Source organism: Silurus aristotelis (genome assembly GCF_946808225.1).
Source record: "Silurus aristotelis genome assembly, chromosome: 27".
Taxonomy (NCBI): Eukaryota; Metazoa; Chordata; class Actinopteri; order Siluriformes; family Siluridae; genus Silurus; species Silurus aristotelis.
The window spans coordinates 6,821,397-6,847,433 of NC_139600.1; the positions used below are offsets into that span (position 1 = coordinate 6,821,397).

The window sequence follows — 26,037 nt, forward strand, 5'->3', positions numbered from 1 at the left end:
GTAAGTCTCACTGATGCACGTGGAGAGCAAAAGCAAAAGCAGTACAACACAATCTGCTGAATAAGAAAAAGGCAAATCAAGTGAGACAGTGCAAAGGAAGCGCTGGGCAACATTCTGCTGGGAAACCTTTGGATCCTGACATTGAGGTGGATCTTACGTAGACAAATACCATCCACCTAAATATTGGTGCAGACCAAGTTAAACCCCTTGGTGTTTCTGTAGCCTAGTGATGGGTCGTTCATGAATGATTCTTGAACAAATCTTCAATGTAACTCAGAAGAACGAGTCGTCTCAAAGAGAGATTTTTCTACTAGACGCACATGAGCAAAGCATCACAAAATCTCCGTAGGTTATGTAGAGGAAACAGAATTGGGCAGCTCATCTCATGAATCCTCTGGTTCAAGTCTTCGTTCTTTTTTCATTTGACTCCAATAGATGCTACACATATTAATAGATCGGGTTTTTGTTCGAATCTCAACTTTATTGTTACAATTTATGGGAGTCACCTGTAAAAAGAACTAATGACACAGACCAGAAGATAGGAGAGGTGAGCTACTCGTTTTGTTTAGCATAATTTGTCCTTAGCTGTATTGTCATATTTTTATTTATATGTAGACGTGTTAGAGGATCTGCTTATTGAAAATGTTCAATAATTATTACTTTTGAACATTTGATTTTATTTCTGATCAAAGGAACGAAATGAAGTGAATGACTCGGGGAAAAAAAGATTCGTTCATTTTGATGAACGAGATTCAATGAACCAAATCACTAAAATGAATCTTCCCATCACTAATCTGAACACATTAAGATGACGTGTCGCTCTAAAGACAGATCTCGCGAGAATCCTCGATTTTTCTTTTCGAGTCTTTCGAGACCTACGTGTTCAAATACTGCGCATGCGCACGTTTCTGCTCCGTCGGATCTCGCGAGACCCCAAAGGCGCTGTATAGCACTATAACGTGAGAATACGCGGAACGTGAATAGCGGACAGTGCATCTCCACTTCCAACCTACATATTAGGCAAATTTGCAAAAATGTAATGACAGAAGGCAAAAAATCATTATATTTTTATTCTCATTAGCAGACAATAAGTTTCACGACTTATGACTTCAAGAGAGACAGGAAACAGGCACACACGCATGATGGATTTAATTTTGAACTTGACAAAAATAAAACTCGTATATTCTCATGTCATTTGTGATTTTCTGTTCTCACACCGGAAACAGACGTGGCAAACTAAACGGTCCCTGTTGTTTACAGATGCACCTGGTCCCAAGTCCCAAAAATGTTTCAATCGACTCAGAGTCGATTCCGGGAGTGCGTGTGCTGCTTTGACACTTATCCTAAAAATACTTAGTACTTGGGACAACGTTTTGTTCATTAGACCGGTGTAATTAGTGTAAGGGGCAAAATGAACCTTAGCTCTATGCCAAAATCTTTTTATGGTAAGGAATCGACTCTTCAGGTTTAGTGTCGAATCTTGATTTCCAGTAACTGGGACCGAAGAGTCGGATCTTTTGTTGTTTGACTCCCACCCCTAGCATGAGTGCGCGGAGGTAGTTAGATGTACAACGAGCACTGCTGTGTGTCGGGTGTACCCGTTAATTAACCAGTATCCTCGGGTAGTCTCTGTCCTCTGTCTCGTTACCTGTCCCATGTCTCTGTAGCAGCCGGGACACAGCGGCCGGTGGAGCCATGCTCGGAGTCCGTGTGTGTGCGTTGTTTTCGTGGGCGCTGCTGCTGTATGTCGGATCTTTTGCACACCGAGGAGCCTCGCATTTATTTACAGATGAGATCCCTTTCAAAATCAACTGGCCTGGAGAGCATTTCACCCTGGTACACAAGATTTCCACACATTTTATCTGCCAAACCCGTGACGTGTTGTTTTCTAGCTGTGTCTCGTTTACACAAGGACATATGGCTTTTCATTACATCTGTATCATATTTATTGCAACCGAAACTCGTTTACTAATATCTTTATTAAATAGCAGTTATTTTGGATAGGAATTTAAAAAAATGATAAAATAAAATTTTATTTCTGATATTCCTACTAGTACTCTTGTTATGCTCGTATTTCCGGGTTTGGTGCGTTGCGATTTTTGTTGTGGATCACGTGACCTCTTTCATTGTACATTAACTCTAAAAGTGATCTGCTCTCTTCCCTCCTAAAGCCAACATCCGGGGCCCTATATGAAGATGATGACTTCCTCATTATGACCACGGCAGACAAGGAGAAGTACAAGTGTCTACTGCCTTCTTTGTCGAAGGGAGATGAGGTCAAACATTTGACAGTACATTTTAACATGCACATATTCATTCTCTCTCCCCTCTCCCTCTCTCTATCTATCTATCTATCTATCTATCTATCTATCTATCTATCTATCTATCTATCTATCTATCTATCTATCTATCTAGATTATCTCAAGATTCTATCTATCTATCTATCTATCTATCTATCTATCTATCTATCTATCTATCTATCTATCTATCTCTATCTATCTATCTATCTATCTATCTATCTATCTAGATTATCTCAAGATTCTATCTATCTATCTATCTATCTATCTATCTATCTATCTATCTATCTATCTATCTATCTATCTATCTAGATTATCTCAAGATTCTATCTATCTATCTATCTATCTATCTATCTATCTATCTATCTATCTATCTATCTCTATCTATCTATCTATCTATCTATCTATCTATCTATCTAGATTATCTCAAGATTCTATCTATCTATCTATCTATCTATCTATCTATCTATCTATCTATCTATCTATCTATCTATCTATCTATCTAATAGGGGTGGCACGGTTCACAAAACCCACAGTTCGGTTCGTATCACGGTTTTAGGGTCACGGTTTTCGGTTCTGTACGGTTCTTGTTGTTATTTTTTCTTTTAATCTTCAACACTCCAGAAATTTCCTTTAGCATTTGATATATAGCTTATTAGCTTAATTATCTGCAATTCAGGATACAGTATAAACATTTTTGTAATGTAATCATGTACTTACTGAATTTGACTTGACTTTAAGCACATTATTGGAACCATCTCTGAGTAAAAACTAGGTGAGATTTTGATACAGCAAGAGAGAAGACATTGATGATGACTTGCTTTTCGTTTATTTGTCCAAAAAAAAAGTGTTGGCGAGAGTGAATATTAAACCGCGGCTCGAGTACATTCATCAGCTGACGAAATCCTTCACACTGAATCACGCTGCACGGTTGCATATCTTTTGCTATAAACATCCCCAATGCTTTAGTTATGGCTATTGCCCTGTCCGACTGATCACTGAGAGGCTGCTTAAATGCTGCGGACAGTAGAAGTTGTTTCCTAACCGGCTCTCTCCTGTTTGTGCTTATCGACACATTGGCGTGATGTCTTCTCAAATAAACTGTCATATTAGAAGTGTTGACATTAGCATATTGAATGCATTTTGCAAAATGCTTGCACACAGTCGCAGTTCTATCTACTGTTTTATTTCCGTTGTAACATGAAATCCAAAATGTTCCCACACACCGTATTTGAACGACGCGGGCGCATCCGCCAACTCCGGGCAGCCTTCATTATCTCCTCCACTTGCCATTTCTGCAGCACTCCTTACTTAACTTTTACCGTCTATATGCATGTTTGCGCGAAACTGTCTGAGGCAAAACTGAGCACGAGGCTACATTGCGCATGCGTCGAACCGTGCGATGCACACGTGAACCGAACCGAGACAAGCGAACCGAACGGTTCGGGTGTTTTTCCATGTACCGTGCCCATCCATCCATCGATCCATCCATCCATCCATCCATCTTCTCAAGATTCTATCTATCTATCGATTTTCTCAAGATTCTATCTATCTCTCTGTCTGCCTGTATAGGGTTATTCAAAAAGAATGAACCGAATTAATTACACAATATTTTATAAAGGAAAAGTAATACAAAACTCCAGCCAAGTCACAAGTATTATACTCGCAATCAACTTAGATAATTCCTCTTTCAAATGAAGAGGATGAGTAGGTGAATGAGTAGGTGACCATTTGAAAGAGGAATTATCTAAGTTGTATACACAGGGATATGTATACACAAACTAGGGTGTGCGTCTTTATAACTGAGGCCAATGTGATTCACATCTCGATGCACAGCCTGATGCGATACGATTCCAGCCTGTTGTGATGCAGTGTGATTCGATTTCGATTCAACAAAATGCGATTCAGTACAATATGATGCTGTGCAGTTCAATATGGTACGCTTTTATTTCTTTGGTTCAGACGAACACTAAATTATCATTTTCAGTTTGCTTCAGCGCCTCCTGACCTCTAACACACTATTTCACAAACAGGCCTCTGTAGTGCAAAACAACTAAAAATTACGATTAAATAAACCCAGCCGTTCTTTTCCTGGTCTGTCTTCAGAAAGTGCAGCTCTACCTCTACCATGTTAATCTGTATTCTACGTGATTCTCAGGACACGCCTCGGTCTCGGAGAGCGCGCTTAAGAAACAGTTTAGTGAGGATAAATCAATCTACATATCAAATATTGGTCACTTTCGAAACTATAAAAGTATAGCTCATTTACTAATAACTATATAATAAATAAAACGTTTTTTTACCAATGAAAGTCTGTTTAAAAATTATGCATTGTTATACGAATGCCAACTTGTATCCTGTGCCCACTTTTTTTAATCGATGCATCACAGCATTAACTTTTATGCCAATGCACTAATGAGAAACTTACCATCCCTAATAAATAAATAAATATAAATATATATATATATATATATATATATATATATATATATATATATATATATATATATATATATATATATATATATATATATATATATATATATATATATATTTATACACACACACACACTGTATATATATGATATAGTCTATAGATAGAGAGATAGTCTAGAGATAATCTATAGTCAAGTCAAGAGGCTTTTATTGTCATTTCTGCTATACACAGTACACAGTAAAAATGTGACAATGTTCTTCCAGAACCCTGGTGCTACACTAAACAACAACATAGAGCTACAACACAACACAAAGCTACATAAAGTGCATCGAGTGCAACCTAGTGCACACAGTGCAGTTGAAAAACAGTGCAGACAGACAGTGCAGACAGACAACAGAAGACAAAACACATATTATACAGTACTGTGCAAAGAGAAGTATAAAAACTATGGGAGTAAATATAAACCAATGCAAAAAATCTAACAGGATAATTTTGGTTAAAACAACCCGATTTCATGCAACATTAGTTTAGGAACATTACATTAGGAATTTCTCCTCTGCACTTTCATTAATCACATGCACACAGCACACTTACTGCAGGGCCACTGAGGCCACGCCCCCAACATGCACTGTTCATAACACACATTTCTTGAATCCTGCACACAAAAATAACGTAACAAAATATCCATATTGGCGATTATTCATGCAAATTACATAAATATTACATACATTTACAACTTCAATGTGCCATGTGTAAGCAACTATGCAAAAAATTATACTAACAATTAAATCAAAGTCAAAATGTCAGTTAAAAAAAAAAAATCTGACTTTGCATGCCTCAGCTTGTGACCAAACAAAATGTTTTGTATTTATGCTTGTTTGTGATTTATAAATTTCTCTAAATCTTTATCAATTCCCATAAATTCCTGTTAAGTTTCTAACTTGGAATATTTCCAAAAATCCTGAGATGAAGTTCCTATGGAAATTTTCTGTAAATTTACCACCCCATTGCAACCCTATTCTGGTTTTACCAAACATTTAATTAAAGTTGCTCACTACTTAAGAACACACTGTTTTGTGGAGGACAGACCACTTCACATATATTCGCACATGGATAATTCATACACGAGGCAGTGTGTTCTTTAGCACATAGATATATCTTAACTCTTGTCTTTACTTTTGCATCTTTAGTGGTTAGTTTGACAATGAATACTGATTAAAAAGTGGACCCAGCTGTTGTATTGATCCTGTGCCATGTTAAGAAGCTGATACTGTGTCTGTACTTGAGTCATTGTCATTTTTTGAATGCACTGAAGAAGCCCTCTTTCAAATAAACAAAGCAGGAGATTACAATTACACAGATCGGCAAAATCATTGAATATTTATTTCAATAAATTTTTATTTGTATATCACTTTTAACAATGAACATTGTCTCAAAGCAGCTTTACACAGATAATGCAATGATAAAGATTGAAGAAGATGTTCTTTATAAGTGTAAGTTTGTTTCTAATGAGAAAGCTGGTGGTGACTGGGGTGAGGAAAAACTTTCTGAGATGGCATAAGGAAGAAATCTTGAGAGGATCCAAACTCAAGAGGAAACCCATCCTCATCTGGGTGTCACTATATGTCCATTTATTACAGATAAACAATGTTGGTGTGCAGTGATGGTAATCAAATGCAAACTGTAGTCATGAGTCAGTGTTGCAGACTGTTGACATTAGATACAGTCCAAATCTATACTCAAAGCTCCTGCGCTGCCCCGTAATTTTATGTATACCCAGGCCGTTGATGTAAAAAACAAAAAAAAAAAAAAAAAAAAAAAACATTGTCAGCTGCAATAAGTGCCCTCCAATCAAAGAGAACACCATCCAAAGGCAGGCTGGGAAAAAGTGGGCAGATCCAAGGAGAAGAGAGGGGCAGGAACAGTGATCACTGGCACCAGCATGTTTAACTCCACACACACACACACACACACACACACACACACACACACACACACACACACACACACACACACACACACACACACACACACACACACACACACACACACACACAGAGAGGGTGTGCGAGCGCAACAGGGGTGACAGGGAGAGAAAGATATGGGTTATTAAGTAGCCTTGTATAAAAGTTAAGGTCACTGTGCAGTTGGGACTCAAGCAGGACTCGCTATGGCAGCATAACTAAAAGGGAGAACCAGAAGGTAACAGAGATCCCTCATGTATAAAAGTATACACCACACCACCGTCAACAAACCTGAGTTAATGTGTGAAAGTGAGGGGACGACAGCATACAAATATCCCAGTTCACCAAACACTCCATATCCATGATCCCTCCAGATCTGCTCCTTTACCTACTGATAAATCTACTGATAAAAGACTTGACTAAATCATTATGTTTTCAGCCTTGACAACACTGAGACTGTGTCTGAGTCCCGAACACTGATTGGAAGGCTGTTCCATAACTAAGGGGCTTTATAAGAGAAAGATCTGCCCCCTGCTGTAGTTTTCATTATTTGAGGTACCAACAAATAGCCTGCACCTTTTGATTTAAGTAGGCGTAAAGGATCATACTGGTACAGAAGTTCACTCAGAGACTGCTGCGAGACCGTTAAGTGCTTTACATGTCAGTAGTAGTATTTTATAATCAATGCGAGATTTAATTGGGAGCAGTGTAGACTGATTAAAATGGGTGATGTCATATTTTCTAGATCTAGTGAGGACTCTGCTGCATCCTGAACTAACTGAAGCTTATTTATGCACTTACTCGAACACCCAGACAGTAAAGCGTTACAGTAGTCTAATCTAGATGTAACAAAAGCATCTACAAAGTTTTTTCAAACTAGTTTTTTTTTGCATCCTGTAACGACATTATATTTCTAATTTTAGCAATATTTCTAAGGTGAAAGAAGGCGATCCTGGTAATATTATTTACGTGAGTCTCAAAGGAAAGACTCGGGTCAATATAACACCAAATCTTTGACTGCTGTACACACTGAGACAGAACACCATCCAGAGATGCTACGTAATCGGAAAGTTTACTTCTAGCTGCATGTGGTCCTAGTAAAAGTACTTCCGTCTTATCCGAGTTCACTATAGATATAATATTTTTCTCTTGTACGTCTTTTGTAAAAATATGCCAATGACAAGCATAACTTCTTTTTCTTTTCCTTATTCTGTATGCTCTAAAACCATAATAGAAATTTAGTTTTGTGTGTTTTATTTGAAATAGATTTGGCTCCATCTAATTTTTCCATGTAAATATCTGTTTTGGGCCTTTTCTGCTGATCTTTCATCTGAAATTATAATAAATAAAAAAAACGAGTCATGTCATGTCACTCTTTTCAAATTTCTTAATATAAAACCAATTAAATTTTTTTAATAATAGTCTATAATAGTCTCATTCTCATTGTTTCCTTCTGATCATTCTTATTTGACTCCTTTCTGATTATTTTTTTTCAGGATAAGGATAAGGAGTATACAGGACACAGTCCGGCTGTTCTACTCGCACCATTATTCAAACAGAGCAGCTGCTCATACAGGGCAAGTTTCACATCTCTATATTTTTCTAAATCTCTTTCAGTTTTTACTATGTGATAGTGAGTGATTGTGACCAGAACAGATTGTCTGCATGTATTCAATCATTTAATCTGATGAGTTGATGATGGTGAACAGATTTACTTCAGCCTGAAACACTGGTTGGCGTCGGTGTTGTTTCATGATTTTAACCACATATTTCTGGATTAAAGTTGTGATGTTTTAATAAAAGAAAGTCCTAATATTTTCAGTCATATTAGTTGTTTTCAGAAAGGCTAGAAAACGGTGTATTAATAAGTGGGTGCACGCAACAGTAACGCGTGGTGGAGGTTTCCTGCAGATAGAGTTGGAGATTTGGTTAGGATTAAAAATATGTGCTCAATTCTGCGAAATACACTCGGATATGTATCCATTTTGCAAAACCATCAGGAAGGCATATAATTGGCCTCAAATTTATTCTGCAGCAGGACAATGACCTCAAACATACAGCCAAAGATTATCTTCAGAATAATGAGAAACAACGAGTCCTGGAAGTAATTTCTGAACTCAACAGCATCATCAAGTCTGTCTGGGATACATGAAGAGACAGAAGGATGTGAGGCAGCTTATATACACAAGGTCTGTGGTTAGTTCGCCAAGTTCCTTCAAAAAATGTATGCAAGTTTCGCAAACAACAAGAAGAACTGATGCTGTTTTGTAGGCGAGGGATCGTCACACTAGATGATTTGGATTTTTCTTCTGTTCATGCCATTTTATTATTTGATAAACTATTATTTATCACTATTATTTATTATATTATTGATAAACACTTATATTTGTAAGAATTCTCATGAGATTGAGATGGTTTGGACATGTGCAGAGGAGGGACATGGGTTATATCAGTAGGAGAATGCTGAGGATGGAGCCACCAGGAAGAAGGAAAAAAGGATGGCCAAGGAGGAGGTTTATGGATGTGGTGAGGGAAGACATGCAGGTAGTTGGTGTGAAAGAGGCAGATGTAGATGCGGGGTGGTATGGAGGCAGATGATCCGCTGTGGCGACCCCTAATGGTAGCAGCCTGAAGAAGAAGAAGAAGAAGATTTGTAAAAATTCTCACCTTACAGCATTCTTTCACACCTGCCTAAAACCTTTACACAGTACTGCATGTGTACAGAGCCTCCAGAATATATTCACAGCGCTTCACTTTTTTCACATTTTGCTATTTTTCCAGCTTCATTCTAAAATGGATTAACTTCATTATTTCCTTTAAAATTCTAAAAACAATACCCCAATAAGACAACATGAAAGAAGTTTGTTTGAAATCTTTGCAAATTTATAAAAAATAAAATAAAAATATCACATAAATAAGTATTCACAGACTTTGCCATGACCCTCAAAATGAAGCTCATGTGCATCCAGTTTCCACTGATCATCCTTGAGGTGTTTCTACCATGTAATTGGAGTCCACCTGTGGGAAATTCAGTTGATTAGACATGATTTGGAAAGGAAGAATGGAAGAAATTTGGAACCACCAGGACTCTTCCTAGTGCAGGCCACCCGGCCAAACTGAGCGATTAGGGAGAAGAGCCTTAGTCAAAGTGCTCAAGAACTCAATGGTCATTTAGAAAGAGCTCCAGCGTTTCTCTGTGGAGAGAGCAGAACCTTTCAGAACAACATCCACCTCTGTAGCACGCCTCTAATCAGGCTTGTATGGTAGAGTGGACCGACAGATGTCACTCTTCAGTAAAAGACACGTGACAGCCCACCTGGAGTTTGCCAAAAGGCACCTTAATGACTCTCAGATTCTGGTCTGTTAAAACCAAGATTGAACTCTTTGTTCCTGAATGCCAAGCATCATGTCTGGAGGAAACCAGGTACTGTTCATCACCTGGCCAATACCATCCCTACAGTGAAGCATGGTGGTAGCAGCATCATGCTGTGGGGATGTTTTTCGGCAGCAGGAAATGGGAGACTGTTCAAGATCAAGCAAAAAATGAATGCAGTAATGCACAGAGACATCCTCGATGAAAACCTGCTCCAGAGCGCTCTGGACCTAAGACTGGGGCGACGGTTCATCTTCCAACAGGACAATGACCCTCAGTAAACAGCCAAGATGATAAAGTGGCTATGGGACGACTCTGTGAATGTCCTTGAGTGGCCCAGCCAGAGCCCAGACTTGAACCCGATAGAACTTCTCTGTAGAGATTTGAAAATGACTGTGCACCGACGCTCCCCATCTGTGCACTGAAGCTCCCCATCCAACCTGATAAAGCATGAGAGGTTCTGCAAAGGAGAATGGGAGAAACTGCCCCAAAGTAGGTGTGCCAAGCTTGTAGCATCAAACTCAAAAAGACTTGAGGCTGTAATTGGTGCCAAAACTGCTTTAACAAGTATTGTGCAAAGTGCAAAGATTTCAAACACACTTCTTTCACGTTGCCATTATGGGCTATCGTTTGGTGAATTTTGAGGAAAGTAATGAAATTATATCATTTTGGAATATGGCTGTAACATAAAAATGTACACATACTCTATACACTCTATGGAAACCTGATCACCAGATTCATATGTCCTTTTTTAAACATCCCATTTAACAGTTTGTTTGCAATTGGCTGTTATAGTAAACTCCACTTTTCTGGGAAGATGTTCCATTAGATTTTTGGAGTTTTTTTTTTTGGAGATTTGTGCTCGTTCAGACACAAGTGTGTTAGTAAAGTCAGGTACTGATGTAGGTGAGGTAAGGAGGCCTGGGGTGCAGTCAACATTCACATGAATCCCAAAGGTGTTTAATAGGGTTGATGTCAGATCTTTATAGCAGGCCACTTAAGATCTGAACCCATGCAAACAGAGGCATTGTCAAGCTGGAACAGGTTTGGGTCTCCTAGTTCAAGTGAAGGGAAAATTCAATGCTACTGCATTCAAAGACACCCTAAACAATTGTTTAACTCCAACTTTGTGCTAACAGTTTGGGGACGAACTGGTTTCTGCCACTGGACACTACAGACACTGTATTGTTTTTGTTATTGATTTTTTTATGTTCAAGCACTATCTCAACATTTAATCAGGAGATTTTTATCCTTGTTTTTACTGCGTATATTCCTTCCAGTCCTAACAGTTCATATATTCTTCCGGTTATCTTCATAGGAGACTGCGTTAATTAAAGACCCACACATTTATTACAGTGTAACCGTATACTTTCTGCCTTATTCTCTGATAAAAATGGAGAAAAAAGATCACCCGCATTTTTGTCAGAATTACCCACGATCGTCTGCCTCTGTTGCTATGGAGACGGAGCCAGACAGAGGGATTCATGCTGAGTGACATGAAAAATATATGAATACATACACACTTTTATATGTTCAAAAGTATTGGGACACTTAAATTTATAGATAGAGGCCAGAAGAGATCTCTTCTCCTTACATTCCATAATTCTGTCATCTTTAAAACATATTTCTGGGTAATGATTTTGCCACATCATTTTCTTTGTCATACAACAAAGACTCTGTTTCCTTGCAGATTGAGTCTTACTGGTCCTATGAGGTGTGCCATGGTAAACATGTCCGCCAATATCATGAGGAAAAAGAGACCGGTCAGGTCTGTAATATTCCCTTTGTTTTTTTTTAAAAGCCAAGCACAGAATTTAGCAATGTTTAACCCGTTTGGTAAAATTGCCCTTTTACATTGACCTAAATTGTTCATTTATAGAAATGATGCAGATGTAATGCTGTTTTTTCTGTTTTGGGCCTGCAGAAAGTGAGCTTACAGGAGTATTTCCTGGGAACCATGACCACCACGCACGGTGATTCTTCAGCAGGTGATTATTATATTAGTTAATTTATGGGTTTTAAATTAATTATAGGCAAACGCATATGAAATTTACATATGATTTGTCTGCTCCTTAGAAACAGAACCTAATAATGAAACCGATGAAGGACCAGACACCAACACTGAGGTACTTGAAATGGCAAATCAATCAGGTCAAACATATTGCATGTGGAATTTTGCTTGTGCAAAATTAGTTTCTTAGATTCTAATATATTACTAGTTTGGTGCATTGTTGGTTTTTAAAAATATACTTAAACATTACAGGTGCCATCTAAGAATATCGAAGGCCAGCTGACTCCTTATTTCCCAGTTGAGATGGGCAATGGGACCCCATGTGTGTTGAAACAGAATAAGCCTCGTTCTACCTCAGTGCTGTACGTGTGTCATCCAGAGGCAAAACACGAGATCCTTTCTATTGCCGAAGTAACAACCTGCGAGTATGAGGTGGTGGTGCTCACACCACTGCTCTGTGCTCACCCTAAATATAGGTAGGTAGAAGAAATAGAGCTAAGAAACACAATTATTAAAGAAAGTAATGAAAAGACATGAATAGATTTGTGTTCCATTGATGGTTTAAATTTTTGCTCTTTTACATTATTTTTTTTTGTCAAACAGAAATTCATGCTGCATTAATCACGCGTTAATAGAATTACTACCTTTAAATATATATATATATATGTATGTATATATATATATATATATATATATATATATATATATATATATATATATATATATATATATATTTATGTATATGTATGTATGTGTATATATATATATATATATATATATATATATATATATATATATATATATATATATATATATATATATATATATATATATATGTATGTATGTGTGTGTGTGTATATATATATGTCAACATTGACAGAGTTAACGCAAATTCATTTTAACCATGTTGTAGTTGTAGAACAGTTCAGAGTTCTGGACCAGTCTGTAGATTGAATCAGAAAGGGTTTTGCTATTTATTACATTATAATTTCTATATTTATGCAGTGTTTTTGCCACTTATTGCAGTATTTCAGATTTTTGCTCTATTAAAGAGCCGTTGTTCATAAAAAATTATTTATTTGCACAATTATACAATAAAAAAGTTTTTCTTTTTTAATCATTATGCTTTTGTCTTGTTTTGTTTTTTTTGTCACAACACATTCAGGTTTAAGTCATCGCCTGTGAATGCCATCTTTTGTCAGGCACTGACAGGCTCTCCACTTCGACCCCACAGCCTTTCTCAACTCGACCAGAAGCAGGAGGAGCTACTCAGGCCACCCTTTAGCCCTCCCCCTGATCGAGAAGTGAGAGCAACACACACTCAGCATTTACAACAGCAATTACATTTGTGATGGAATTTTATTAGGTTATTATTCTGCTTGTGCACATTTGTGTCTCATGTATGCTGCTTCTACAGTCGTCCCCATGCTAAATGGACGCTACCCCAAAAATGCTTTTTAAAAATTTTTTATTACATTTTTTTTAAAGCCATAAATCATCCTCCCACACTCTTTAAACACACACAGAAAACATTAGCATGAATATATAGTGAGATGAATTTTGTGTAAATTCGTAGAAATGTCACATTTATAGTGAGTACTGTACATATAGTGAGTTTTTATGTACCAGGTCCAAACACCACTTTAGAGAGTTCATGGAACTGGGCTCCCCCCCCCCCCCCCCCTTTAGGAGGACACATCACCTGTGCGAGAGGAGGCTTTTACTTCTACCCACAAACCCATGGCAGTAGGTGGACAGACCCAGGTGACGGTGGGCACTACACACATATCTCGCCTGACTGATGAGCAGCTGATAAAGGAATTCCTGAGTGGCTCGTATTGTCTACATGGGGTGAGACCTTAAAACCTTTGTTCCTCAATAACTTGAAAGGAAATTGATTTTAAATCAAGGTTCTGTATTTTTTCCTGTTAAACCGTAACTGTTACTGTTCTATTTGAATGGAATTGTTACCTATTTGCTTTCATTTATTGCTGTCCATTAATCACCACCCTGTGCTCTTCTGTTTAGGGTGTGGGATGGTGGAAATATGAATTCTGCTATGGAAAACATGTTCATCAGTATCATGAGGTGAGCGCGAATAGAAGGTATTGCAAAGAATTAACTGTGCATTACATGCTGGACTATATACCATTGTTTATAACTACACATTGGGTTTTGAATTTCTTAAAAAAAATTAATACATTTGATTACAGTAGAGATGGTGTAATCCAACAGTGGATTTTACTGATACTGATTGCAAGGTTGGATCATGGAAATTTTCTATAAGAAATAAATATGAATATATTAATTATATTAATAAATATTGAAGAAAATAAGACATGCATTAAAACTGAAACAACAAGGAACAGTAAATAAATAAGAATTTTTAATCCAAAATGAACAAAAGACCATTTAAATAAACAGCACATGGTGTCAGTGATTCGCCTCTAGAGGCCGCTCTCGGTCTCTATACCGCAACCTGGAAAAACTGTCAATAGGGATTTTTGCAGATATTTTCAGCAATCCAACTATCTGTGCCGATTAATTGCCAAAACTGACGAATCGGTCGACCTCTGGATTACAGTACAGTATGTCAAATTCCATAGGGTTTATTTATGCTTAGTGGCGAACTATCAAATAAACAAATTTCTCTCTTTTTGGTTGCATTATTATGTCAGGACAAAAAGCCCCTGAAATAAAAGCAGGAACTGAAAATGACATTTCAAGCCTGACAGAACATCAACAAAAAGTACCCAGTACTTATTATTCTCTACAGATACTATCTAGGGAGATGTTTATTATTTTCTTTGTCTATGAACTTTGTCTCATGTTCATAATACTGTTTTGCAAAGAAACAGAACTTGGCACTGTCCAATTACTTTTGGGCTGTGCTGTATTTTTCAGGAGTTTGAAAAATAGTAATGAGTTCAACCCAATAACATTTGTGGATATCAGATGCAACAATGTGAATTTCACTTGTTTTCATGTCATCTCAGGATAAAGAACATGGGAAGAGCATCGTTGTGGTGGGCAGCTGGAATCACGCAGAGCATCTAGAGTGGGCCACGAAGAACGTGGCACGTACCTACCAGTTTAAAGACGAGGGAACCCAGAAAGTGAAGTATGACATCTGTGCATTGATTTTTCATATGTTAATATGACAAATATGTGTTATGTAAGAAATGGGGGTGTGCAGTTATGGGAATATAATCAATTATTAAGAGTAACATTGCAGAGTAACTGTTCCCATCCTGAGGACATTCCAGTAATGTTGGTTCTTGTTACCATTGAAGATATATAACGGCTTTAAACAGGCATTGCAAGCCTATTTTTTCCCTTTCTCCCTCTTGAACTTGATAAGATAAAAAAAAATCTGCAAAAAAATCTGCAGCTTGTCGTGTTGCCAAGCAACTGACAAGACTTTTCTTTTTCGGTAAACTTGACATTACAGCTGTTCCTCAGGCTGGTTCTGGGAGTTCTGGGAATATAATATGCTTTATAGAGTACATTCTTCACAGATTTTGAGCAGGTTCTAAATGTGTGAATCAGACTATTAAATTGTGCGTACATCACACTACACCGTCTGCAGATGTCCCTATCATCAGACAAGTCATCTTTTATAAGTAATTAACAGTGGTGGACAGTAACGAAGTAAATGTAATTCGTTTCTGATCAGTCGTTTTTATTTATGAGTGGATAAAAACTTGATTGGTCAAGCAGCAATCCACAAATGAGGGTGTTTTAAAATGATTTTTTCATGTCACGGTGAACAAACCTGGTCGGGATTTAGAGTGTGAACCAACCGCTTGGAGAAGTTCCCTCACTCATACACTCTAAAAGGGGAGGTGGGGGTTGGGTAACGTCACGTCACATCAGAAAGGAGAGCTGAATCCAAATTAAAATTATGGCTGACAAAAAAAAAACTGTCTAAACCCTCAGGAGCCCAATTCAGAAAGAAAAGAGGAAAGAAGTAGGGGATAAAACGTGAAAAAAATAAAGGTGTGTATGCAGCTCGATCTCTCCTCGCGTTATGAGGATAGTATAAGGTAATGCATTTAATATAATTGGCTAACGTCTGTTATATCACTTAGGTTATGCTGTTGTTGCCTGCTATGCTTTTATGCATCTATATTTCTTTTAGTTTGCATAACATTATAATTTATAGTAATCACTCATGTAGTTAATCATAATGTCTGTAGCAACAAAATAATTACAACTTAAATAGTCCAGTTGGATTGTAGTTAAAACAGTTAATTTGGTTGCCTTTAATTGAGGTGATGTCATAAAGGTTTTCTGTGATTGTTCTGAGCTGAGTTCCAGTGCAGCTGGCCTTATTTGCTAGATTTATTTTTTTAAGTTGTTGAAAAGAAGGTTTTGGGCTCATGATAATTTAATAAATATCAGTGTTTAACTCATTAATATCATTTTATTAATAAATTGGTGATTTAAGAGTAACATTATAGTCTTTTTTACATAAACTGAATTAATTAAGCAGAGAGTCTTGTGATAAAAATTATAATAAGACTTTATAGCCATAATAAATCACAGTACTTGCAAGTTTTGTAAAATAACTTTTGTACTTTTACTCAAGTAACATTCTACCTACTCTATCTCAACTTTTACTCAAGTACATGCTTTGTGTACTTCGTCCACCACTGTTAATTAACCTCATCACGTACTTTAAGGACAAAAACAGAAGGAGTAAAGTCTGTCGTCCCCCCCCCCCCCCCCCAATAATATAAACCTGTAAGTGAGACCGTAAAAAACATAACAAATAAACAAAAGATTACGAGAATCAAGTTATAGCACTACAAGAATACAAGTCGAAGTTCAAGTTTGTTACTATTGTACTTTTCACAATGGACATTGTTTTTAAGCAGCTTTACAGAACTTAGAATTCAGAATTATAAAAAAATATATATATATATTTTTATATAAGTGAATCATGTGTATTTATCCCTGATGAGCGAGTCTGAGGCGACTGTGGCAAGAAAAAACTTCCTTAGATGTAATGAGGAAGAAACCTTGAGAGGAACCAGACTCATTTACATTTGACATCGAGTGTGAGATTATAATCACATACACAATACAAAACACTGGAGAGTGAGAACTCAAAAGAGCACCAGAGTGTGTGCTTATGAGGAATGTCTTTTTTACAGTCTTATACAGTCAGTTGACGTTGTGGAACCAGGAGCTACTGAGCAACTCATACAAACTTCACATGTAGTGGCATCTAAATGGCTCTGGAACGTCTCTAGATGGTTTCGGATGTTTGCAGGGTCGGAATTTAGACTTTGAAGGTCCATAATCTTCATTAGTTGGTGGGGCACAACTAGAGCTTTCAAGACCTCAGGATGGGTGGAGAAAGAGAAGCAGTGGAGAGGAATTAGCATAGATGCTGTTCATGATATTAACAAGTTGATAATGTGCATTTGATCAGATGTACTGGAGCACAAGGTTATGATGTGTGATGTGTGTTATGTTTATGCTTTGCTAAAAAGATACGTCTTTAAACTGCACTTAAACTGGGAGAGTGTGTCTGAGCCCTGAACACTGTCAGGAAGACTATTCCACAGTTTAGGATGTTCTACCACCTTTAGAAGTCCATAGTTTTGCGATCTCAAAGAGCATGAGGGATTGTAGTGTTAGAAGACTGGACATGGGAGATAAAACCATTTAGAGTTTTGTAAGTAAGTTGCAATCGTTTGTAGTCTATTTGGAATTTAGCAGTGTAGGGATGATGAAATTGGGGTTATATGGTCATATTTTCTCGACCTTGTGAGAACTCTGGCTGCTGCATTCTGAACTAACTGTAGCTTGTTTATTAATGATGCAGGACATCCACCTAGTAATGCATTACAATAGTCCAGTCTGGAGGTCATGAACGCATGGACGAGCTTCTCTGCATCAGATATAGACACGTTTCTTAGTTTAGCAATATTTCAAAGGGGGAAGAAGCCTGTTTTTGTAATATGGGTGGTATGATTTTCTATTTTCACTTCTTTGATCATCATCCTCATAGTTTCTCTTGAGAAACTACAGACTATGAGGATGATTATCAAAGAAAGTCCACTCCATGCTTTATTCTCGTTCTGCTATGACTTTATTGCCGTAGTGCTACAACATTATTCTGGTAATCTTAGTTTTTGTATTTTTTATGGTAAACGGCAGTAGTTCAGAAGTTAGAATTCAATGTTTTTTAATATTTAATATTATCTGAATTTACAAATCTAAACTTAAACACACATTTCATTTCACACACATCCATGTCCTCGGCACCACCCATATTATATTATTTTATTATAACTATATAAATGGTGTTTTGCACATTGATTTGACTGCTGCTGTTGCTGTTTTGCGCAACCTTTTGTGTTTACATTTTGTTTTTATTTAAAAGTACACTTTTGTATACAGTTCTCTTTTGCACATTGTACTGTATAACACACTATACAGTAGGTTTACTGGTGGTGCTGTTTTGTGTGTTTGTCCTACACTGTCTTGTGTTGTCTGTTTGCACCAGGTTGCACACTATGCACTTTGTGGCAAGGACACTTACTTTAGTCCTTAGCTCTCTGTGTTCTGTGATGTAGCTCTGTGTTCTGTGATGTAGCTCTGTGTTCTGTGATGTAGCTCTGTGTTCTGTGATGTAGCTCTGTGTTCTGTGATGTCGCTCTGTGTTCTGTGATGTCGCTCTGTCTTCTGTTATGTCGCTCTGTGTTCTGTATGTCGCTCTGTGTTCTGTTATGTCGCTCTGTGTTCTGTGATGTCGCTCTGTGTTCCGTGATGTCGCTCTGTGTTCCGTTATGTCGCTCTGTGTTCCGTTATGTCGCTCTGTGTTCTGTGATGTAGCTCTGTGTTCTGTTATGTCGCTCTGTGTTCTGTATGTAGCTCTGTGTTCTGTTATGTCGCTCTGTGTTCTGTTATGTCGCTCTGTGTTCTGTTATGTCGCTCTGTGTTCTGTTATGTCGCTCTGTGTTCTGTTATGTCGCTCTGTGTTCTGTTATGTCGCTCTGTGTTCTGTTATGTCGCTCTGTGTTCTGTATGTCGCTCTGTGTTCTGTTATGTCGCTCTGTGTTCTGTTATGTCGCTCTGTGTTCTGTTATGTCGCTCTGTGTTCTGTGATGTAGCTCTGTGTTCTGTTATGTCGCTCTGTGTTCTGTATGTAGCTCTGTGTTCTGTTATGTCGCTCTGTGTTCTGTTATGTCGCTCTGTGTTCTGTTATGTCGCTCTGTGTTCTGTTATGTCGCTCTGTGTTCTGTTATGTCGCTCTGTGTTCTGTTATGTCGCTCTGTGTTCTGTTATGTCGCTCTGTGTTCTGTTATGTCGCTCTGTGTTCTGTTATGTCGCTCTGTGTTCTGTTATGTCGCTCTGTGTTCTGTTATGTCGCTCTGTGTTCTGTTATGTCGCTCTGTGTTCTGTATGTAGCTCTGTGTTCTGTTATGTCGCTCTGTGTTCTGTTATGTCGCTCTGTGTTCTGTATGTAGCTCTGTGTTCTGTTATGTCGCTCTGTGTTCTGTTATGTCGCTCTGTGTTCTGTTATGTCGCTCTGTGTTCTGTATGTCGCTCTGTGTTCTGTTATGTCGCTCTGTGTTCTGTTATGTCGCTCTGTGTTCTGTTATGTCGCTCTGTGTTCTGTATGTAGCTCTGTGTTCTGTTATGTCGCTCTGTGTTCTGTTATGTCGCTCTGTGTTCTGTTATGTCGCTCTGTGTTCTGTTATGTCGCTCTGTGTTCTGTATGTAGCTCTGTGTTCTGTTATGTCGCTCTGTGTTCTGTTATGTCGCTCTGTGTTCTGTTATGTCGCTCTGTGTTCTGTTATGTCGCTCTGTGTTCTGTATGTAGCTCTGTGTTCTGTTATGTCGCTCTGTGTTCTGTTATGTCGCTCTGTGTTCTGTGATGTCGCTCTGTGTTCTGTTATGTCGCTCTGTGTTCTGTTATGTCGCTCTGTGTTCTGTTATGTCGCTCTGTGTTCTGTTATGTCGCTCTGTGTTCTGTTATGTCGCTCTGTGTTCCGTGATGTCGCTCTGTGTTCCGTGATGTCGCTCTGTGTTCTGTGATGTCGCTCTGTGTTCTGTGATGTCGCTCCATGTTCTGTGATTTAGCTCCGTGTTCTGTGATGTAGCTCTATGTTGTTTTATGTAGCACCGGGGATCTGGAGGAATGTTGTCTTATTTCACTGTGTACTGCATCAGCTATATATGGTTGAATTGACAATAAAAGCTACTTGATTATTGACTTGACTTTTTTCCCCTTGCTAATAATCCAGGGTGGTGTCTCACTTTTATGGCCATGGAGATATGTGTGACCTCACAGGGAAGCCAAGACAGGTCATTGTAAAGCTCAAGTGAGTCATTCAGTTATCAACAAAAAAAGAAATAAAAAAAAAAGGAAAAAATTTTTGAGCCAGTCACAGTGTGTATGAATTCTGGCCTTTGCTTTCAGGTGTAAGGAATCTGAGTCCCCTCATGCTGTGGTTGTGTATCTCTTGGAACCCCAGACCTGCCAATATATTCTTGGGGTAAGAAGAAACTATATTATCATAGACTATTATTTCATCTACTTCTTCTTTCCCATTAGGGGTCGCCACAGCGGATCATTGTCTCCATACTCCCCTGTCCTGTACATTTGCCTCTTTCACCCTAACTACCTGCATGTCTTCCCTCACTACATCCATAAACCTCCTCCTTGGTCTTCCTCTTTTCCTCTTTCCTGGTGGCTCCATCCTCAGCATTCTTCAACCGATATACCCCATGTCCCTCCTCTGCACATGTTCAAACCATCTCAGTCGAGCTTCCCTCATCTTCGTCTCCAAAACATCCTACATGCGCTGTCCCTCTAATAATCTCATTTCTAATCCTGTCCACCCTCGTCACTCCCAACGAAAACCTTAACATCTTCAGCTCTGCTACCTCCAGCTCCACCTCCTGTCTTTTACTCAATGCCACTGTCTCTAAACCATACAACATCTCAGGTCTCACCACAGTCATATAAACTTTCCCTTTCACTCTTGCAGATACTCTTCTATCACAAATCACTCCTGCTATCACTCTTCTCCACCCTGTCTGCACTCTTTTTTTCACTTCTCTAAAACACTCTCCATTACTTTGCACCGTTTTAGGTACCTGAACTCCTCCACCTTCTCTTCTCCCTGCAACCGCAACACTCCACTGCTCTCCCTCTCATTCACACACATATACTCTGTCTTACTCCTACTGACTTTCATTCTCCTTCTCTCCAGCGCGTACCTCCACCTCTCCAGGCTGTTCTCAACCTGCTCTTTACTCTCACCACAATTCACAATATCATCCACAAACATCATAGTCCACGGAGACTCCCGTCTGTCCTCGTTCGTCAACCTGTCCATCACCACTGCAAACAGGAAAAGGCTCAGAGCCGATCCTTGATTCAGTCCAACAGCCACCTTGAAACCAGTCTGTTGTTCCAACTGCACACTTTACTGCTGTCACACTGTCCTCATACATGTCCTGCACCACCTTCATATACTTCTCTGACACACCACAACTACTCTCTTGGCACCCTGTTGCACGCTTTCTCTAAATTCACAAATACACAATGTAACTCCTTCTGACCTTCTCTATACTTCTCTATCAACATTCTCAAAGCAAATAATGCATCTGTGGTGCTCTTCCTCGGCATAAAACCATACTGTTGCTCACAGATGGTCACCTCTTCTCTCAGCCTGGCTTCCACTACTCTTTCCCATAACTTCATGGTGTGACTGATCAACTTTATTTCCCTGTAGTTACTGCAGGTACTGCAGGAAAATCTCCCTTATTCTTAAAGATCGGTACCAGCACACTCCTTCTCCATTCCTCAGGCATCCTCTCACCTTCCAGAATCTTGTTAAACAATCTGGTTAAAAACTTCACTGCCATCTCTCCTAAACATCTCCATGCTTCTATTGGTATGTAATCGGGTCCTACTGACTTCCACTGTTCATCCTCTTAATCGCTGCTCTCACTTCCTCCTTACTAATCCTATCCACTTCCTATCCGCTTCACCATCTCCACACCATCCAACCTTCTTTTTCTCTCATTTTCCTCATTTATCAGCTGCTTAAAATACTCCCTCCACCTTCTCAACACACTCTCCTCACTAGTCAACACATTTCCCTCTCCATCCTTTATTGCTCTAACCTGCAGCACATCCTTCCCAGCTCGGTCCCTCTGCCTGGCCAATCGCTACAAATCCTAAGTGTCCAACTTCTCATACAGCTCCTCATATGCCTTTTCCTTGACTTTCGCCACATCCCTCTTCACCTGCTGCTGCATCTCCTTGTACTCCTGCCTACTTTTCTCATCACCCTGTTGATCCCACTTCTGTTTTGCCAACCTCTTTCTCCTTATGCTCTCCTGCACTTCCTCATTCCACCACCACGTCTCTTTGTCTTCCTTTCTATTTCCAGATGTCACACCAAGTACCTTTCTAGCTGTCTCCCTTATCACTTCTGCAGTAGTTTCCCAATCATCCAGCACCTCTTCACCACCACCGAGCCCCTGTCTGACCTCTTCCCTGAACCTCACACTACACTCTTCCTCATTCAGTTCCACCATCTTATTCTTCTTTCAGTCCTCACTCTCCTCCTCTTCTTCTTCACCTCCAAAACCATCCTACAGACCACCACTGTCTAGCTACACTGTCCCCTGCCAACATCTTACAGTCTCCAATCTCCTTCAGGTTGCATCTCCTACATAGAACATAGTTCACCTGTGTGCACCTTCCTCCACTCTTATACGTCACCCTATGATTCTTAAAATAAGTGTTCATCACTGTTATTTCCATCCTTTTAGCAAAATCTACCACCATCTGCCCTTCCACATTCCTCTCCTTAAAGCCATACCTACCCATCACCTCCTCATCACTTCTGTTCCCTTCACCTACATGCCCATTAAAGTCTGCCCCAATCACCAATCGTTCTTTCCTAGGTACACCATCTACCACTTCATCTAATTCACTCCAGAATCTTTCCTTCTCCTCCATCTCACAGCCAACTTGTGGAGCATAAGCACTGATGACATTTAATATCATGCGTTCAACTTCCAGCTTTATGTTCATCACCCTATTAGAAACTCTCTTCACCTCCACTACACTCTTACTGTACGCTTCCTTCAGAATCACCCCTTCACCATTTCAACATATCTACCTTTCTCCTCTCCATCATATCAGCTACCTTTCTCCCTTTACCAGTCATAGTACCAACATTTATACTATCAACCCAAACCTCCACTCTCCTACACTTCCCCTTTCCCTGCCGTCTCTGTAGACGTCTTTCTCCTCCCCTTCTCCTCCTTCAGCCAACAGTAGCCCAATTTCCACCGGTACCCTGTTGGCTAACGATACCTGTGTTGGTAACCCGGGCCTCGATGAAATTCCAATTCGTGATCCGCATATTTTGATTTGGCACGTTTTACGCTGGATGCCCTTCCTAACGCAACCCTTCCCATTTATCTGGGCTTGGGACCGGCACTAAGAGTGCACTGGCTTGTGCAACCCTAATGGCTGGTTATAGACTATTTCATCTTAACCAAAAAAAGGAAAAATTAAGTTTTGAATTTGTATCTCTTCTGTATTTCTTTCTCTTCTCAGGTTGAGTCTCCAGTCATCTGTAAGGTACTGGACACAGCTGATGAGAATGGCCTTCTATCCCTTCCTGTCTAAAATGTAAAAAAGACTCACAAAAAAAACATTTTGTAGAAAAGGAAGAATATAATTTTTTGGAGTGAAATGTGTAAGGAGTTTGGAGTGCCTCTGAGTGCACAGGAGTTCCTCATTATCCCTTTAAGAACACTCAGAATGTGCTCTAGACTGAGATCGGGATGATGTTTGTCCTGTGTTGCAGCAGGTATGTTGTTGAAAATATGTTCACTCTGGAACTGGCAGATGTGGAGCTATTTCATTTCCTGATCTGCTGCGGAATCTCTCTCTGATTTTATAACCGTTTGGCACATTAATTAATGACTGCACATGATTTCTTTTTGTTTTAATTTGATGCAATAATTTCTGTAGGGTATTGTGTTGGGTTGTTTCAATAGTTTATTTATTTCTGTTAACCACATGCTTGCTGTTTCAAGCATTAAATTTCATTTGAACTAATGGAAGTATTCAAGAATTCAAAGCAGTTTTTTTACTGAACGAAGAGTTGCATCCTCAAGAGGACGAAGCGAACGCAGCAGGACGGACTGTGCTTTTATTTTGGACTACATCTGAGTACATACAACATGATTCAAGTGGACATAGGTACTTACAGTAATACGTTATAGTTACCATATAAAATATTATTTTAGATTATTTTACAGTAAGAAAAGTAAAATTATCTTTGGTTAATTGTTAATGATATTTACAGTGTGTACCTTAAAAATATCGCAAGTCGGGACTTTTTTTTTTATCTAAAATTTTATCTAAAATGAACTCGGATGTGATAATTTATTACACAGTATGTCACAAAAGTGAGTGCACCCATCACCATTCAGCAACCATTTTATATCTTCGTAACGGACAATACTATAGAAATGAAACTTGGATATATTTTAGTCAATATGTAGTATATATTTACTGTCCTCTGAAAATAACACAGCCATTATTGTCAAAATAGCTGACAACAAAAATCATGTTATTGTCTGCTTGACAAAACTATTCAAATTTGTGTATTTTGTATTAGAGCAGTTAAAATTAGAATTGTTTCTCTCCACAAAGGTGGATGTGGCTGTGAAATGATCAGTAACATCCTGAAGCTGAGTTACAGTACAGTGGTCAGGGACATACAAAGGTTTTCCAAGAAGGGTTCACCTCAGAACAGCTCTCGCAAGGGTCCATCAAAGAAGAGTCCTCGTGCTGTGCGTCAGGTAAAAAAAAGTTGCCTCAAAAAACAGTGCTGCAGCATTGCTTTAGAGGGTGCAGAAGGTTTTCTTGTCAGTGCTCAGACCATATACCACACACTGCAACAAGTATTATAACTTGTATAACAATAACGAGCCTAAACACTGAGGAAGCTGAAGGTGATGAAGTGGCCAGGTATGTCTCCGGACCTAAACCCTTTTGAGCACCTGTAGAGCTTACTCATGCAGAAGATGGAGAAGCGCCATGTGTTTAACATCCAGCAGCTCGGTCATGTCATTATGGAGAAGTGGAAGAGGATCCCAGCAACAACCTGTGCAGCTCTAGTGAATTCCATACCCAGGAGGATTAAGGCAGTGCTACATAACAACACACAATATTTACACAGTTTTTACATGTTCACTGAGGGTGCACTCACTTTTGTTGCCAGTTATTAAGACGGTATTGGCTGTATGTTGAGTTATTTTTAAAGGACAGTAAATCTGTACTGCTTTACAATCTAAACCTTGACAACTCTAAAATATATACAAGTTTCATTTCTATAGTATTGTCCCTTGAGAAGGAATAACAAACAAATGAAAAAGTGGTGGTTGAACTTGTCTTCTTTTTTTCTGTGCATTATTACAAGGTAAAGTATTTTGGTCCTAATGTGAGTCGTTTGTAGCTGCTCCATCCTACAGAAAATTATGAATATTATGTGACTGGTTTTCACAGTCATCAGAGCTCCATGCAGTAGAACCTCTTTGACAGGTTTGTTTCACTAACCAAAGTAACATTCCAATTTAAAGAATAACCTGTGGGAAATCCCTCCAGCACAGTTACAGAACATCCTAGTGGTTCTGATGGCTTGTGGTCTCCTAGCGCCTTTCTTGCATTAGCTTTAATCTGTCATACGTCTCAATATCCAGCGTAACATTCTGTACCAGGACAGCACAACACATTGGATTTCTTGCAAAAGCCTGTACTTTTCTCTAAATCCTTTGTTCAACTTTAAAAAGTAAGTATGTATTTGTTTCAATGAACAGACCATTGCATTCAGAATAACAAGTCCTTTTGTGATTGTTCACAAAACAAGATCTTCAAAATGTTTAGTCATGTTATC

The 26,037-nt window shown here is 38.7% G+C and overlaps 1 protein-coding gene across 1 annotated transcript; it reads left to right on the forward strand.

Moving 5' to 3' along the window:
* Positions 1-1,201: 1,201 nt before the first annotated feature.
* On the forward strand, positions 1,202-24,199 carry erlec1 (endoplasmic reticulum lectin 1). The gene is made up of 14 exons (XM_083532562.1): positions 1,202-1,836; positions 2,172-2,276; positions 8,195-8,275; positions 11,762-11,839; positions 11,996-12,059; positions 12,148-12,197; positions 12,335-12,558; positions 13,248-13,386; positions 13,772-13,933; positions 14,111-14,170; positions 15,079-15,203; positions 20,347-20,424; positions 20,523-20,598; positions 23,688-24,199. Exons 1-14 carry the CDS (start codon positions 1,696-1,698, stop codon positions 23,757-23,759), a joined length of 1,455 nt encoding a protein of 484 aa, XP_083388688.1. The 5' UTR covers positions 1,202-1,695; the 3' UTR covers positions 23,760-24,199.
* Positions 24,200-26,037: the final 1,838 nt, after the last annotated feature.